Source organism: Podarcis filfolensis (genome assembly GCF_964270895.1).
Source record: "Podarcis filfolensis genome assembly, chromosome: 6".
NCBI lineage: Eukaryota > Metazoa > Chordata > Lepidosauria > Squamata > Lacertidae > Podarcis > Podarcis filfolensis.
Genome location: NC_139609.1, coordinates 45,788,620 through 45,807,803, shown reverse-complemented (window position 1 = coordinate 45,807,803; position 19,184 = coordinate 45,788,620). Strand labels below are relative to the sequence as shown.

At 39.7% G+C, this 19,184-nt stretch overlaps 1 protein-coding gene across 1 annotated transcript in view; it reads right to left on the bottom strand.

Annotated features, from left to right (window-relative positions):
* The window catches only part of LOC310765067 (BEN domain-containing protein 5-like), a gene marked incomplete at its 5' end in the record, with an annotated part of 723,703 nt that overhangs the window by 139,709 nt on the left and 564,810 nt on the right, over nt 1–19,184 (bottom strand). The window contains one exon of the mRNA XM_083619593.1: nt 1,660–1,774. Coding sequence (XP_083475719.1) covers nt 1,660–1,774 — 115 coding nt within the window. The remainder of the gene's footprint in view (nt 1–1,659; nt 1,775–19,184) is intronic.

Sequence of the window (19,184 nt, the reverse complement as noted above, 5' to 3'; positions counted from 1 at the left end):
CTTCAACAGCATAGTGGCAACATAGGGAAATTATTCTGGTTTGCTGCCCAACAATAAATGACATTGATTAATGCTGACCATGCTAGACTAACATTTAAAGGATATTGTATACATCCCATAACTGCTAGAAAGAAGGTACTAAGTACCTTGTTACAGGCAGCTACTGCTGTGTAGTGTAATTCAGTTTAGGCAGGGTACTTCTCTCAGCAAAATTAACTTAAGTCCAGAAACACTGACTTAATTAATTGGTGGATCACACTGAAACTACATTTTACTGGAGTACCAGAACTCAGATTTCAAATGGGACTGATAAAAGGTCATTCAGTAAACTTCAGCAAATGAAACTCTTGCTGTGAATTATTCAATAGCCATCAAGTATTCACATTATCAAGATTTTAATATCCTTCTTCCAATAATAGGCAGCATTCTGCTTACTATATTCATTTTTAGGTTATTAGTTACATTAGGCATTTTTGTAAATGGTGTGGTGAAATGCAAGCAAATCTAATGCTTTTCCATCCACCTCATTAGCAGTCCTTTTACTTCAGAATAGCTAAATTTCCTGCATCTGATGAAAAGGCTAAAATTATAATGTGCTATCAGTTCAGCAATTAAGGAACGAAATATAATTTTCTTTTTGTAATAATACCTAGCTTCTCAGGGGACACTGAAAATGATGGGCCAGATGTGCCAAAGAAATATTGGGCATCTCAGTTGTAGTCACCATAAATTATCACAAAAAAATCAAAATAAAATAAATCAATGAAGGGTGGAGGAATGCATGCAGGTAACAAAAGTTACTTCACTGTAGTTATTACAGTTATTGCTACAACATAATCTTACCCCTACCTCAAATTTCTACTACAGAGGCAAAACAATTCTTGAATCATGGGGCCTTCTCAGCAGCATCCAAGCATTTACAACAGAACTTGTGTGCTTCACAGATAGAAAATCTGACCTATAGCACCAATTTCTGAGCATTAATCTCTCCTTCCCCACAGAAGGCCTCATGATACTTCAAAATGGAAGCCTGAATGATGCTTCACATGAATGCTTCCATATTGAAAGCTTCTCCCTGAATTGTTTGATTTCAAAATGCAGGGAGGCTTACAACATTATTCTTCCACCCTGGATTCTTAAGTGGTATGGTCCCAGGACATGCCATGTGCTTTGGTTGAACACCTGATTTGGCCTGAGAGTTACTGAGAAGGGTAAGAGGAATTTCAGGTATGAAAAATGGAGCAAAAGTAACACAAGATAACATTACTACTTTCCTCAGAGCATCCAAAGCTATAAAAGTAAAGTATTAATTGGGAGGAATGCACTCAGTTTTTGTTGAGTAACTCCAAAAGAGGAAGGAAAACTCCAGTTAAATTGTGTAAAGGTTGGCTGGTTGGGATATTTTTTATTTAGTTTTTGGCAAAATGAAACAAAGATGAACAAAGTATAGTGAAATTTGACTCCTGCATTCAAGAAAGTATGCAGTATTAAAAACAACATTTCATCATCAATCTATTATTCTGAATAAAGTTGAACTGATGGTACCTCGTGCCGCCATTTTAACCTCTCACCCCTATTATCTGGCAACATACAATATTTGCTTTAATTAAAATACACATTATAAGCAAACTTCCACAGTCTTGGAATGAAAACTCATACCTATAATTGCCAAGATAAACTCCATCTGGATTAAGCATCGGCGCAATCTTGAAGACCAAATGATCACGCAACACTTTGGCAATTGGATGTGGACTCACAAGAAAATCAATGATACCTGGGAGAAACAGGGGAAAGAATATTAATTTGCCATTATTATAAATCAGAAATTCAAAATATGTTATACAATATATATTTAATTCTGGCATTTGGCTGACTAGATTTCACAAAGGCTTTCCATTACCCACACACTAATTTAATAAGAACATAGATTCCGCATATCATAATGTTAATATGAAGTAATGAAAGAAACGAGTAGACTTTGGTTTGCTTGTACATGTGTAGAAATGGTGATTAGTACTGCTTCAGTTCCCATCCCCTTCCTATGTACAGTTTACACACCATCCTTCTCATTCAACTCAAAGTTAAATGTCTCAAGGCAGGTTTTCCTATCTAGACTAGAAAAACAAAAACACATTCCAAATTACATAATAAATACTTACATGAAAATTGTTGCATTATAATAAAACTAAAATTCTAAAATTAAAACAGAATACCCAGGATGCTGCTCTGAATGGACAACAGATTTATCTATTTATGTATGAATGTATATCCCGCCCATCACACAAACAGTGAGGATTGGACATGTAACATCTAATTCCTTAAAAATCAGCACTGGCACACCACAGGGAAGTGTGCTAAGTCCCTACCTGTATTCATTGTATGCATACGATTGTGTATCATCTAACCCATCTACTGCAATTATTAAGTTTGCAGATGACACCACCATAATGGGTTTAATAACAGGTGGAGACGAATCAGCGTATAGAGGGGAGGTCCGAAAAATATCTACATGGTGCCTAGGGAACAACTTGCACCTTAATAACATCAAGACAAAGGAGATGGTGTTGGACTTTTGGAGGAAGAGAGGAGAACTAGCCCCGCTGTACATTGGGGATGGCTGTGTGGAGAGAATCTCTTCCTTTAAATTCCTAGGAGTTTATCTCAGTGAAGACCTTACTTGGAAACTAAATACAACCCAGGTGGTTAAGAAAGCCCAACAGAGACTCCATCTCCTCAGAGTATTGCGGAAGAAAGATGTCAATCAACATCTGATGATCTCCTTCTACTGGTCAACAATAGAAAGTGTCCTTTCATACTGCATCACGGTGTGCTATGCTGGTTTGACATCATCTGATAGGAAGTGCCTACAGAGGGTGGTGAACACAGCACAAGATATTATGGGCTGTCCCGTGAATCCGCTGGATGAAATAGCGGAAGAACGTTGCCTCAGGAGAGTGAGGAAAAGTCTCAGGGATGATTCACACCCTGGCCGGCACTTTCTTGATCTCCTGCCCTCAGGCAGAAGATATAGAAGCATGATTAGTCGCACCAACAGGGTAAAGAATAGCTTCTATCCGTGGGCTGTTAGGCTGCTGAATGAAAAGATAACAACAGGGCAACTGACTTTCGGGTTTGGTGTGTGTGTGTCAGTAAACGAGGGGAATTAAGACTAAGAGAGCTGAGTGGGGGGTGCTCATGTAATCTCACTGTATACAAGTTGTACAAGTGACAATAAAGTATTTCAATTTCAATATGGTCACACCACAGCTTATAATATATCAAAATCAATCCAATGAAAAGATACAAAAATACATTAAAAATAAAATGCAATTAAACATTTCAGCAGTACAAAAATCAGTATGCACATATCTGACAACAATATAGATTTCTTCCACATGCTGTATGCATGAGTCAATAAGGGTGCTTTATGGTCACTGCCTCTCTAAAAGCTTTGTACTACTTACTGAAGTTGGTACAAAAGAGATATGTTTCTTGAATCGAATAAATTTAAGTTACTTAGGAGTTACTTAGGCATTACTTGAATCAAAAATACTCTTTTGCAGCCTATACAATCCAGCAAGCCCAATAATGAAGGCAACTGAAGTCTTGTCAAAGACTAGATACTGTTGATACTCAAAATATTCATCTTAACCTAGTTTGACACAGCTAACTTAATATTGCAGAGGTAGGGCTAGGCCATGGCCAGAAGTTTCCCACTGAAGAGACTGATTCAGCCCACCCACTGTCTGCATCTGCCCACATGGGGCCGCCTGCTTTTGCCACTGTTGCTCCTTAAGCACTCCAGAGAGCTATGGGTGGAGTCATGTGGGCTATGAACTTTTCATTGCCTTTTCTATTCCATTCTGCAAAAAATAGAACTTGCTCAGGGTCTGAGGGAGTCTGCTATCTAGCATTTATATTATGCTTTTTTGATGTGTGATGTTTTATTATGCTTTTATATATGTTGGAAGCAACCCATAGTTGCTGGAGCAACCCAGTCTGATGGATGGGGTACAAATAAAATCATCACCATCATTTGATATCAAGGGAAGTTAGTCACACCATCCTTTTTGTTTAGTTGCTCTGAAAGCACAAATTAAAATTCTAGAAAAACTTACAGAGAGGAGCACCTATGTTTGGTCTCCATAGTCGAAGGCACTATTTATTATTATTATTTTGAATATCAGTTGCAGGAGGGGAGAGTGCTCTTGTGCTCAGGTCCAAGGTGGTCATTGTGAGAACAAGATGCCTGACTAAATGGGCCATTGGCCTGAGCCAGCTCTCATTTCTTGGAGAACAATTTAGCAGCTAAAACTAACTGCAAGAGAATGTCACCATAGGGAAGGAAAGAAAGAAATGAATAAGAAAAGCAGAAAGCTGATAAACACAGGAGGTCTCCTAGAAGGTAGGAGAGCTGTGCAAACACAAGCCATACCTCCCACCGCTGAATTCTTCAGCTCTCAAGAAGGTTTTCCTGCTTTCCTACCAACTAAACAGAAGGGAACTTCTCTACAAATAGGATTTGAGATGATATGAGTTCCTTTGTGTTTGCTAGGGGACTCTAGGTTATCATGTCTTGAGATTCACTGCTGGGAAGATCTACTGATTCATTGGGTATATAGCTATAGTTGGTAAGATGACTCATGAGCTCAGGGTGGTGGGGTGGGATGGCCTACACAGGACCTCTTGTGAATGCCCCAGTCTAGGGTATCTGCAAGGCAGCAAGTTGTGCTTCGCTATAGTGAATTCTTCAACAGGTATTCCAATTTTATACTGCAAGGCCACTTTGTATGGGGCCCTGAATATAGTTACACTAGAATACCTATGAATTACATTCACACAATTAGTATCACATCTAGCTTGGTCCTAAATGAGAATGTGGAATTTCAACATAACTCATTAAAGGCACAGAAATTTTCTAATCAAGAGCAAATGCAGTCTTGTGTCTCTAATACTGAACTTGAACCAGGGGAACTAAATTTTCTTTCTGCGATGTATCTCACAAAGTGAGTAGATTTGTGTCTATCACAATCTCTCATCCTAACTTACCATCGAGGTTTTATGCAATGATAAAATCAGATAACCCCATCTAAGCTGCCCTGGGCTATTTAGAGGGAAAGTGGGGTGAAAATGTGGCAAATTACTCTATATATTGCAAGGGCTACTCTGTGAAGCTGAACGTTTGTACTGAATTGTCACCTATCAACATGTCTGTCATTTAATTTCTGTAACAGGTTGGATTAAAGCAAACTGGAAATGAGAATCAAATCTGATCAGCATAACTTCTCTAATGTGATGTTACACTTTGGAATAATCTCTCCTGGGAAGTAAAGAAAGGCATATGAATAGTTTAAAATAGGAGAGGGAAAAGATCTATGGAATACAAAAGAAATATAACTTCTCACTGTACTTCCAAAATGGGTTGGTATAGACTAATTGGATGCCTTGGAAAGCCTTCTCTCTTTTTTGTTTTTTTATAATACAGTCAACATTTGGTGTTAAACTAATATGCACTGCATGAAAGGACATTAAAAATCCATTTGGCAGAACTGAGGCACATGGCGATGGGAAGGATTCAAAGCAATGCTCTCTCAAAACTGACCAATTTTGGCATAATGAGTGTTTGCTTTATACACAACAGATCTAAGCGGTTACAGTGGCAGAAATGGAGAAAACCATTTCAGTGCAAGTATTGTGGGGTAAACATGATGTTACAGATGCATCACTTTCCTCAACAATACAAGTATCCATTAAACATGCTGTTTCTGTGTTTCCAATTATTCTGCGTTAAAAACTGGGACCGTATACAGCTGCCTTATTTGAACTACATTTCCCAAATGTTTTTCCCATTATGTTTTCCTTTTTTACTGAGAGGTTTTGAGACAAAAGAAATTGCTGAGAGGATGGGGAAATAGGCATATATATATATATATATATATATATATATATATATCCAGCTTCAAGAAAAACAAAAACAAACATTATGACAGCCTTCAATGAAGATTGTATCTTAAAACCTTTATAGCAAAAGTCAAAGGCAAATCTCAGTTCTAAAGACAAGAAAGAAATGGTCTATTGATCATCATGACAAAGATGCAAATGAAACCTTCCTTATATGTATGTTAATACCCCAAAATCAAATTATAGTGAGGACTCAGTCAGTATTATTATCTCAAAGCTTTTCTTTCAGATGAAGATGATAGCCTTCAGATCAAGAAGGTTTAAAACTAAAATAATTTGCTTGTTGTGTTAATTAATCAATGCAAACTAAAACTTACATCTTCTATAATCAGCAAGAAACGTATCTTGTATTTCGTTAAACCAAGGTGAAGAATCTGGCAGAAACCAGGTCCATTTAATATAATTTACTTGAAGACAGACTCTGTGATAGAACAGATGCCCTAATTTATTTGTTGGTCCTTCTATTAGAATAACAGTTTGCTGGTAAACAGGAAGACTAATGATGCCAAGTCACCCTTGTTAGTGGCTAATAATTGCTTAATTTGTCCACTAATTGACCTATGCTACTGTTGAGGCGTTGGACCGTGTTGCAGTGCTGGAAGAAAACAAGACCACTATAATGTTACCTCTGAGAATGACTTCTGGAAATGGAACTACTTGTTGCAATATATTTTCTCTTCACAGATGAGCAGATTAATTGGGTTGCCAATTAGTGCCCTATTTTTTAAAAAAATAATAATAAATGTATTCCCATATATTTGTTTGGATTTTGGAATTATTATGCTGCTCCTGGTCAAATGGTGTGATCCACTTTGAATCAGCAAACCAAACATGAAATATAAGTAAGTTAGTTTTGAAAGAAGGCGGGGAAAAAGATGTCTTGATGGCTAAAAGATCAATTCCTCAAACTAGCATTCAGTTCTGGATGAATTTATACAGGTCCAACCCTCCCATGCAGCAGGGTTGAGTGCCCTGCTTCAGGTGGTGCCATGGGGGGGGTAGGAACTGTTGTTTGGGTAGAACAAAATGGTGGCCTCAATATGGATTGAGAGCACTATTTGGGCTCTGCTTATGGGAACAAAATATATTGGGCTTGTACTGCTCTGATACATATGCATAGCTCTGCTGGATACTTCTTTATTTATGTCAGTAAAAGAACTGTATCTATATGCGGAATGTGATATACAACATCACTTGAATGGACTTCCACTCAGGTGACTGGACCCCTTTCCTCTCCTCCCCCATGTGCCCCACATCTGCTCAGGAGCATTTCCCAACCCCCCAAAGAATATTTGGGGGGCACATGGGCAGCTGGAGGGGAAAGGAAAGGAATTGAGAGGGAGGTCATTCCACTCATGGATATCTATTCCACTTGCAGGGAGACATAACTGGCTATAACTCACATATTTTTATGAACATATATTTGCTTTCTCCATTAGACTGAATGGAAAATCACATGCAAAAATAAAATATAATAACACCACAGCTGTTCTTTTGGTAGTATCCAAATAAAACTTGGAAGAAACCAATGGAAATTCAAAAAGAAAACAGCTCTCCATTGCATTGCTAGACTCAAGCATAAATAACCATCATTCTTTCAGCTCAGACAGGATCAATTAGGATAATCTCAGTTATATTACTGTCTGGTTGCATATGCAAAAGAATGCATGAGTTGCTTCTCAGGACATAAAGTTACTGCCAGTACTAAATTCAAGATTGCCCTCTTCTTATTGCATAAGAACTATAAGATACGGTAAGATACTGAAAAATGTTGTGGATAGCCAGCTAGTCTTCTAGGAGATTTACCTTTCGCCTGAGACCAGAATTAAATAGTGAGGATTTTCAAAGCAGGGCTCAATACAGTCTTCTTTTATGGCACCTCCACATCACACTCATGCCTATCCCAAATCCATGGACTCAGAAAAAGGTTTGGAAGCAAAAAGTGAGCGTATCAGATATGCTTGAGCCACAACTACTGAAAACCATATTGTGTTATAGGCTGGCACAACATACAATAGTAATAATATAGGCACAGATTCAAATGCAGCTTCAGACTCCATTGTTACTGTAATAAACAAATATACATAGAATAATTTATTAGAGCTAACATAGAAGTGGTATTTCAGTCAAATTCACAGCAAGCTTTGCAATTTTTGTAAGCCAATAGTCTGATTTATTACAGAGGCAATGGGCAGTACCAAAATGAATACGCTTTATTTCTTTGCCGCCCTCCTTCTTCAAACACAGTCTACTAACTGTACACAAAAAAGTGGGGGGGGGGAGAGACACACAGACATAGTTTTACTCTCCTAATGCTTCGAACAGATTCAGGCTTCTCTACAACTTTGGTGTCAGACATGTGATATCGCCTGTTGATCTTTCGTATTTCCCTTTGTAGTGTTCCTTTAAGCTTCCTTGATCTATGACCAAAACGTTGTTATAAAAATTATACAACTTGCCTATTCAGATTGCTCACACTAAACGTATCCCATGGTTTCACCATTCCTTCTGTATGCTCCTAACACATTGAATTCCTTCATATAATGCTGGCATGCCCCCCATCTACCCCACTCACAAACAAAGATTGCCAAAGCCAATCACAAACAAACAACCACACCCTAGGCCAACCCCAACCTCTCTCACCACCAAGGAACACAAGTGAACAGCAGAGAACCTGCACGAGCAACGCTGACACCAAACCCTACATACATTCAGCAAAATAGCGACCCCACCCATCTCCCCCCCTCCACCCCTTTTCTTCCTAATGTCTCATCAAATGAAACTGATTTGTAAAAATGTTACATGGAAAAAATACGAGAGACATTACACATACTTCTGTAAAACAAGAAAATATTTAATTAAAAAAAATATATAATGCTGGCATGCCCTCTCTTTCAAGTGCCTCTTAAAATATTCCAGAAAACTTTTCATACACTGCACTTAAGCTATGTGCTGTGGAGAGGAGCATTTCTTCATATATATATATATATATATATATATATATATATATATATATATGCTTCAGCTATTATATCTTCTTTCTCCTTTGGTCCTACTGAGGTACTTTAACTGTGCTCTACTGTACACAGTACATTTCTCAGGATAGAGACCATGCTCTTAGTTCATATAGAACTGATTAACATTCTAAATGCTTTTTAAAATGTGTTTGTGGGAGGGGAGTTTATTGGTTTGTTTTTGTTTCATTATGCATTTTGTGTTCTCATTTTGTATTTTTATGTTGTGCACTGTGAACTTTGGATAAAGGGCGGCATACAAACCTAAGAAATATAAATAAATAAATATAAATAAATATTCCATGTGTGAACCACTACAATAACAACATCCTCTATTTTCGCCTTAATTATTTGGAAAATCAAAACCAAATATATGGGTAATGCCAGTATTAAACACATTTCTGTGCACAATGCATATTCACCACAGCGCTGTTCACCGGAATTACTCATTGAAGCCCCTGTCCTGAAGTTTTTCTGATATACATTCAAAATGAATGTTGATAAATGACCCACGTTGGCTCGTATAATAGATATCGACAAGATCAAGCATTGTGCTGTCATGGGAATTTTCTCTAGAAAGGATGATTGCCCCAAAGAATCCATAATGGAAGGTCAATGTGAATGCTAACACTACTTATTTTAGGCATGGGGGAGTCCTGCTACCAAGTTTTTATTTTTTTTAAAAGAGTTTAGTTGTGTGAGAGACAAGCTGTAGAAAAATTTGTGAGGAAAGGTGAAGTTCAATGTTTATTTTTAAATATTTTACCAAGGGTTGTTTTATTACACAACACTACTCTTTAATATTTCAGAGGACATGTGTTGTCTAGACTGCCTTTCTATTAGTGGGTTTTTGCTGACATGCAAAATTAATATAAACATGCATCTGTTTTCAGATCGTAAGCTCCTTGGGTCAAGGCCTCCCATTCTTTAAGCAAAATTATCATCAGTATACAGTATGCACTGTTAAGGAAGAAATCTTTAATACCTTTTCAGATAAGTCACTGACAGAACTGACTATGCACTGGAAAGAAGGAAGAAGATAGTAAATTCAGTCCACCCCGTGAGGAAAGCAACGTCTTGATTTATGTCATCATCATGTATTCTACATTCAGAAAACTCTCACAAAAATAGAATCTGCCAGTCAAGCTAGCAGCTGTGTTCTGGTTTTGTGGTTCCTCTGCCGAAGCAGGTATGCAGTGAACAATATCATTAGACAAATTCAATAATTACCAAGCCAACATTGTGGAATCGCAGGAATGTGACCTCTAAGGTCATCAGGTTCATTTAAGGCTGTAACATTTAATCAATTAATCAGTTAGATTTAATTAAAAACTTTTGAACAGTTAAAATTAATCAAGGAGAAGGCTTTTCTTTTTTTAAAAAAAAGTTAATTACTTTTTAACAACAGCATTTACAAAACCAGTAGATGTCAGGTGCCATCTTAGAAGAGGTATCCCCCTCTTATTTGCCACACAGAAGGAAATCTATTTTCTAAGGTGGTGATTCCAGTAGCCCATGTGCACATCATCTGAACAAGGTAGGATAAAGCAGTCCCTTCAGAACTAATATTTTTACTCAAATGCACTGACTAATTGATTAAAACCCATATGATCAATTGGCTATAGATTTCTTTATTCAGGCGATAGCCCTAAGTCCATTATATAAACCGCACAATGTATCGTATTGTGATACATCCTTTGGGTTAAACTAATGTAAGTTGCCAGTGCTAGATCAAAGGCATCAATAAACTAGATAACCTAGAAGAAGAAAAGAGCAGAAAAGCAGAGAGAGAGGACCCTATTAATTGAAAAGCTCCAACTTCAATCATTATTAGAGTTTGAAAGATTAGCTTAATTACAGTTAAAAACATTCTTCCATCAAATGATCAAGGGGTTGCCCAGTGGTTATATCCAAGGAGTGCAGAGTGGTATGCATATTCCTATTCCCCCAGTTCATTTATCGAGGTAGATTTGGCTGAAAGGTGGTGACTGGACAAAGGTCACCCAATCAGCTTCATAGTTTAATGTGATATTTGAAGCTGAGTTTTCCCAATCCTAGTCCAATGTTCTGATCCCCATACCACACTGATTTTCTAGGAAGCTACTGAGTCTACAGCTGGGCTGTTACATGGATGACAGATCTGGTTTTAAGCTAATAGCCCATGATGGCTGGTTGATGATTTCGCGATGGGAGGTAATAAAAGGAATGGGTCTTTTCACAACTGGTATTCTCTCTCCCTCTCCCTCTCTTTCTCTCTCTCTAAGTATTTTTAAGGAGAAAGCCACCAGAGCTTAAGAAGATGACACTCCTCCAGCTAAACAGAGGGGTGTATGAGGGGGGAGTGGAAATAATTTGGAGGAGACCGTAGTGCATATTGGTTTGAAGTGTAACATTTTTTTTGGGGGGGGGGTGCAGTGCATATCTCAGGATCCAGTGTTGGGTAACTGCTCTGCTACTTTACAGGAGTACCTGGTATTTGCTTCCACTTTTACTCTGCTTCTATATTTACTGGGGGCGGGGAAGCAATTATCACAAAATCACTGTAAGTGTCTAGTGTGCTCCCAGGCAAAGAAAGTAAGGCCCATGTGTCATGTGTGACTGCATTTACGTAGGTCACCGCAAAATAGATAGATAGATGATAGATGATTGATAGATAGATAGATAGATGATAGATAAATATACCGGTAGATAGATATAGATGATAGATAGATAGATGATAGATAGATAGATGATAGATAGATAGATGATAGATAGATGATAGATATAGATAGATGATAGACAGACAGACAGACAGACAGACTTTCCCTCACTCTGAGCTGCTACCCAAATGAGGGAAGGTAGCCTCCGATCGACTAGTGATGCGGGGGGGGGGGGAGCACCTTTTCCCCACCTCCGCTGCTCCGCCGTGTATCTGCACTCCCATCCTGGCACCATTTCCGCTGGGCACCTTCTCACCCTCTGTGGCCAGCTGTGCACTGTCTCCCCTCAGGCAGGCAGGGAAAGGCTGGGCCCAAGCGATTTCTAGGGTGAGTCTCTTTCTCCCTCTCTCCTCCCTGTGCACCCTCCCCATTAAAGCCGGGTGTCCCCCAACTTTACATGATTTCACTTATGCGCACAGGAACATAACCTCCGTGTGAGGGGATGGGATGCCTGTACATTACTTTCAGGGGCAGTGTCCGTATTTCATCATATCAATTCATGGGAGGTAGGTATAGGGTAAGCTATATATCTGTTTCCTTGGAGGACCATTCATTCCATACTGCAGCTGATCATGCGTTTTAATGCAGTATTTCTTTCACAGGTTTAGCTGTTTCAAAATTCTGCAGCTGCAGTTTGGAGCTTTTTGCTGCTCTTGTACCTTTAACTGTTATTGACTGGCATCATTTTGGGGTATTCTGATGGAGTGCCATTGCACACATGTTCTTCTGGATACAGGCATCTGGTTAGCCATTGTGAAAAACAGTACGCTGTTGGGCCATTGGCCTGATCCAGCAGTCTTTCCTGTCCTTATCAGATGATTTTGATGAAGGCTTTTTGGCAGAAAACTAACCTAAAATATAAATAATAAATAAACACATCCTGAGCCACCACACTGGATACTGAACTTGAGTTCCCTGAAGCTAATGACATGTATCTGCCTTGACTGCATCTTGCCTTTAAATGCACAATTCTCAGAAGCAGGAATCACATTCAACTCTCGCACTACTTCAGTAGTGACAGGTGGTAGACAAACTTTCAGTACTGGAGAGAGAACTCTTTTAAGCCCACAGAAAATAAGTATCTTAAAGAGTTTTAATCTCACGGCAAGAGAAAACCAGCTGGATAAGATAATTACATATGACAGAAAGGATGGCAGTCAATCAAGGGCATATCGAGCAGCAAAGACAGGTACATATGCTTCATGATATATAGCCACTCATGACTTAATTTCAACTTAATGATTTTTAAAAAAAAAAGAAACATGAACCAACTGAAACTGTTAGAAGACTTACTGCTACGCATGGTGCACTACTTATCTCTTAACTAAAAGGCAGCTTTATAAAAATCCCAATGCTTATGTTGTTGTTGTTTAGTTGTTTAGTCGTGTCCGACTCTTCGTGACCCCATGGACCAGAGCACGCCAGGCACTCCTGTCTTCCACTGCCTCCCGCAGTTTGGTTCAATTCATGCTGATAGCTTTGAGAACACTGTCCAACCATCTCGTCGTCTGTCATACCCTTCTCCTTGTGCCCTCCATCTTTCCCAACATCAGGGTCTTTTCCAGGGAGTCTTCTCTTCTCATGAGGTTGCCAAAGTATTGGAGCCTCAGCTTCACGATCTGTCCTTCCAGTGAGCACTCAGGGCTGATTTCCTTAAGAATGGAGAGGTTTGATCTTCTTGCAGTCCATGGGACTCTCAAGAGTCTCCCAATGCTTATATTTTAATATAAATATTAGTAAAATGCTTTCCCCAAATTTTGTTCAGATACATGCTGATGCTGTTTTCTTATAATACGTTTGGACACATAACTTGGTAGGCACTGAACAACAATGGGCTCAGGTCAGAACCCTGTGGCACCCCACTTGTCACTTTTTTCCAGGATGATGAGGAACCATTAATGAGTACTCTTTGGGTTTGGTCAACTGGCTACAAATCCACCTAACATTTACCTTGTTCAACCCACATTTTACCAGTTTCCTCATGAGAATACCATGGGGGACTTTGTCAAAATCCTTACTGAAATCAAGATACACGATGCCCACAGCATTTCCCTGATCTACCAAGTTTGTAATTCCATCAAAAAAAGAAATCAGATTGGTCTGGCATGACTTATTTTTGAGAAACCCATGCTGGGTCTTAGTAATCACAGCATCCTTTTCTAAATGCTCATGGGCCTTACCACCTCTTTTCCTATCTTGGGCTGCAGCTCCCTTCTTACATCATTTATTCTGTTATCACCAGGTTGGGCGTCACTTATTTTGTGAAGAATAACACAAAATAAAAACAAATGCAGATGCTATTGGTTGCTGTCATAGCATTCTTCAGCAACTGTGCTTAAAATTTAGGGTTTGATTTTATAGATCCTATGTGCTATCTTAGTGATTGGCATGATGAAAGATAAGCTGCCCTGGGGACCCTTTGAAGTATAACTCTTTAAAAGGTACATATTTCAAAAATAAAAATAGAAAAAATAAAAAACAATGACTAACTAGCAGGAAATCTTATACCATTATGAAATACAACATGATTATCATAAACATGGCCCAGTCAAAACTGAGTCACTAACCTAAATGGAAAAGTTAAACACATTTCAGATTTCTTCTACTGAATCCCATATGACTCAAACATGCTAAATCTGGATAGAAGCTAAGGCAGGAGTAGCTAACCTGGTGCCCTCCATAAATCGTTGCATTCCAAACTCCTGTTGTCCCTGATCATTGGCCATGCTGGCTGGGGCTGGTTCCTCGTTGCTTCTTCAGCTTTAAAAACCTGCTCAATTAAACATTATAAATATTCTGAATACATTAAATCCAGCTATATACTCCAATTACAAGATGTGTTCAGAAAAAGTCCTCCCCCTCCCCCGTTAATTCCTATGGACAATGCATAATGTGCAATTTCTTCTTTCATTTCTTATGGGGGGCAGTTAGAGAGATAGAATAAAATTAACCTCTTCTTCAGTTCACAGATATCTACTGTGTCTTTTGATGCACTTCTTTTGGTTAATGTGCTTCTAGAATGGCAGCCCTATGGAAAGCATTACCTGCAAGGGCTCCAATTTTAGCTAAGCTGAAGGAACCATTTTTAATCAACAGATGAAAGAAGAGTCACTTGCCTGGCTTTATGCTGTCCACTGGGGGAAAGAAAGCTGATTGATTTAGAGGAATGCTGAGCTTTATTACAGCAGATTTGTTCTTTTATTTACCATATCGGAGTTCTCTGCATTTCCAGTGGAACTAAGGGGCTCCCTGAAGTACAGGATTAAAAGCAAAGGAAATCTCAAATAATGGGATAAAACGAGTGTGTAGAAAATAAGTGATTGAATTAGATTACAGTGGATGGAACAGAGTGGATTCCACTACAAAATGCAAGGCATCTGGGTAATTTGGTGCTCCACTAAAATGAGAAAATGCCCACATTCCCAAATCAGCAGTTCGCATATTCTGCAGTATGTCGCACCAGTCAATACAGCCCTGTTGTCTAATAGAACAACATGAGAGTAAACCACACAGAGTCCTAAAAACACGCAGCATTACAGGTTTGGTTCCAATGCCAGCCTAACACTTTTTGCTGCCTGAGGCAGCAATCCAATCATGGTATATAGTACCCAAGGCTGCTCAAGTTATTTTGGCACCTGAATCAGAATATTCTACAACTGCCTCTCCCTCTTCCAAGCAGTAACAATGCAACGACAGCCACTCAAGTAACTCACAGTTTACTGCCTTTTCATGACACCCAGAATCAGCTGCCTCACTTTGCCTAATACAGCAAGAGCTACCATGATGCCCTCCAGATATTGTTGAACTGTGACTCACCATCATTCCCAACCGTTAGCCACGTTGGCTTGGACCAGTGGGAACTGGAGTCCCAACAACATCTGACTGGCACCAAGTTCACTGCCCTGGCCCAAAGTTTCCAAGCCAATTTTTGCTGCTTCATCTATGGGCTTTTAATCTGTGTGTGTTGCGGGGGGGCAGTGTTGTTTTTGTTTGCTATTACGGCATGTATTTTGGTGTGTTTGTATTGTACACTGCCTTGTGAACTTCAGATGAAGGGCAGTACAGAAAATGAATGAATGATTTGACCACCCTATCCGAGTTGAGTCAGAGTGGATACTCGTGACAGGGATCCTGACATGCTGATGAGTTGACATCTGCAAGAGACCTTCACCTGAAGAGCCTGGTGATCAGCTGGGCAATTAAATTAAGGTTACCAGATTTTTTCCAAAGAATCCAGGGACACTTTTTTTTATAAAAAAAGAGGAAAAAATTATTAAATTTAAAAAATAATAATTAAGAAGTAATATCTTCTCTTCTGTGGTCTCTTCTGTCACGCAGCCTTCCTCTGGACCCAAGCCTGCTCTCTTGGAGTGCTAGCTGCTGTGGAGTAGGCTCGGATTGGGCTTGGGCTTGGCCACATGTCCTTGCCCTCCCAGTGCTCTCCTACATCTCTTCCTCAGCGGCGGCAGCAGTGCGGCAATGTCGGGGCTCTCCTCTTTTTCCTCCTTCCTCTTTCTCTCTCTTCCTTCTCCTTCACCTCTCCTCCTTCTCCCTGCGTCAGCTCCGGGGTTTTCCTGGCCCCAGAACCTGCTGGGCAGTTGGCAGGGTGGCTGGAGAGCCAGTGTGGTGTAGTGGTTAAGAGCGGTAGACTCGTAATTTGGTGAACCGGGTTCGCATCTCCACTCCTCCACATGCAGCTGCCGGGTGACCTTGGGCTAGTCACACTTCTCTGAAGTCTCTCAGCCCCACTCACCTCACAGAGTGTTTGTTGTGGGGGAGGAAGGGAAAGGAGAGTGTTAGCTGCTTTGAGACTCCTTCGGGTAGCGATAAAGCGGGATATCAAATCCAAACTCCTCCTCCTCCTCCTCCTCCTCTTCTTCTTCTTCTTCTTCTTCTTCTTCTTCTTCTTCTTCTTCTTCTTCTTCTTCTTCTTCTTCTTTTGTTCCCATGTGTGTGTACGTGCCCCTTCTGGGGTTGTGCAGGCTGAAATGATTACAAATGGGTAAGCTGTTCCTCTCCCAAGATAGATCCTCCAAACTCCTCCTCCTCCTCCTCGCTCCTGGCTCAATTTGGGTCATGGGGGAGGATCAGCAGTTCCCCCAGTTGATGCACCGGGTGTCCCCAGTTCCCCCTTGGCAGTGGCGGTGGCAGCAGCAGTCTCAGCAGCCCGGAGCCAGCCTGGTAGCGCAGTTGGCTCTGGCTGGCTTTAGGAGCTGCTTGCTGCCATGGCATCTGCCATTTTGCATCACCAGAAGTCCCCATATGATGTGTCTTGTGCCGTTGAACCAATCACACAACATTCAATCCCTACTAATAAATCTGCAACACTTAAAATATAAATCCAGGGACATTAAATGAAATCTGGGGACATTCCAGGGACAGATTTTGTCCGGAGACAGATTTGTAAATCCGGTGACTGTCCCCGGGAAACGGAGACGTCTGGTAACCATAATTTAAATGGTGAGATTAAAGTTTAGATAACCTAATGCCAAGCTGTGTAAGGTTTTGTACACTCTTACCAACACAAACTTGGCTCGGTAGCTAATTGGCAAGCAGTGCAGTTCCTTCAGCAATGTGATAACATACGGCAATAGTCTGCCCCTGGTGAGTAGTAGAGCTGCTGCATTTTGCACAACTTCCTGGCCAACCTCAGGGCAGCCCTTCATAGAGCGCAGAGACAGGTCTGGAGATGTGAAAACAGCTCCACAGTATCAACACAACTGGAATAACTACTAGGCAACTATATCTTGAGGTTTTGAAATGCAGAGTAGTCCTAAGCAATAGAAGATACTTCTGCTGGCTGCTTGGAAGCCTTCTTTTTATTTTACTGGGATTACCTTGAAAATGAGATTGGCAAACAGAGCACGAGAAGCAGTGACTCAAGAATAAAAGAGCTGCTGCAGAATCACACCAGATCTTGACTCTGTGCGTGTGATTTTATGTAATGTGGTAAAAATAAAATAGTCTCCTGGCATTTCTTCCAGCTCACTCTGTTGTCTGGGTGACCAGTTATCTTCCAAGATTCCTAGAAACATGGTGGTTTGAACTTCTATCACACATTTTGTTGCAAACCATCAAATCATAGCCTCAGGCCCCATTTTGATGCGATGTATGTAGACTTGTAGTAGGAAAAAACCTCAAGCTGTAAAAAAAGCTCCTGGTTTGGGAAATAAGATTATGAGCAGCAATCCCAGTAACAAAATACAATAGTACAGCGTCCGCAAAAACTCTGGCTGAGATGCTGTGACAGAAGATTCCTCATATGTATCATCTGATAGTCAAGAATATTATATTAGAGATATGATATGATGAAATGATATGATTATGATATAATATGATGATAGGATATATGATATGATATGATATGATATGATATGATATGATATGAAGCTGCTGGCAGTATCTAGATGGAGTAAGCCGAAACAAAATTCATTTTGGGCTTCTTCTTTTCTTTTTTTTAAGGGCATTTATCACTTGCCAATATCTTATTTAGAATTTCATATTTAAATATGTTTTATTGGATTTGCTGGGCTCTCTGGAACTAGAGTTAAGGCATACACAAGCATATTCACCATAGACAAAGTCATCCTTTGCTGTATCTTATTAATTCTAGTTTTTCTTATGTTTTAGCATGTCATACATTCATGTTCTAGCATTTTATACAATACCAAATTGTTTTCAAATTACAATTTAAGGATCTTGTTTGTGACCTGTAAATGATTTGAACCCAATATAACGTTGTTCCAGTGAGATGATGAACTCCAAGATAAACTCAGATCATCCTTTTAACATGTTTTAAAGGATAAATATCCTTTATCCATGCACCAGGTTCAAAATAGAAGGGTCCACACACACACACACACACACACACACAAAATCTGCATAAGGTATTTGTAGTTAGATTACTCCACTATTGCACCCTGCTCCCAAGACAGCTGGGTGGAATCTGCACACATATTAAAAACATTCTGAAAATGCTTTTTTAAAAAGCGTTTTAAAAAATACACAAAATTTTCCATAAGGCTCACCATCGCCATCTAGCGTCACATTGTGTATTGCACTTAAAACACACTTAAAACGCTTTATTTGCAGCTGTATAGCTGAGTCCCTGGTTTCTTTTGAAAGATCCTATTGAAATAATGCCTTTTTGGAGCTAGGTCTCAATCAATCGGGGCTGGGGTTCGTCCTGGATTTTAAACAAATTAACGTGTATTTTTTTATTCTCTTACTAAATATTTCCTTAGTAAAAATCCTCAGGATGGGACAGAAAATAGAGTTAAATACTGTATACATAGGTAAAGGTAAAGGGACCCCTGACCATTAGGTCCAGTCATGACCGACTCTGGGGTTGCTTTATTGGCCAAGGGAGCCGGCGTACAGCTTCCAGGTGATGTGGCCAGCATGAATAAGCCGCTTCTGGCGAACCAGAGCAGTGCACGGAAACGTCGTTTACCTTCCCGCCAGAGCGGTACCTATTTATCTACTTGCACTTTGACATGCTTTCGAACTG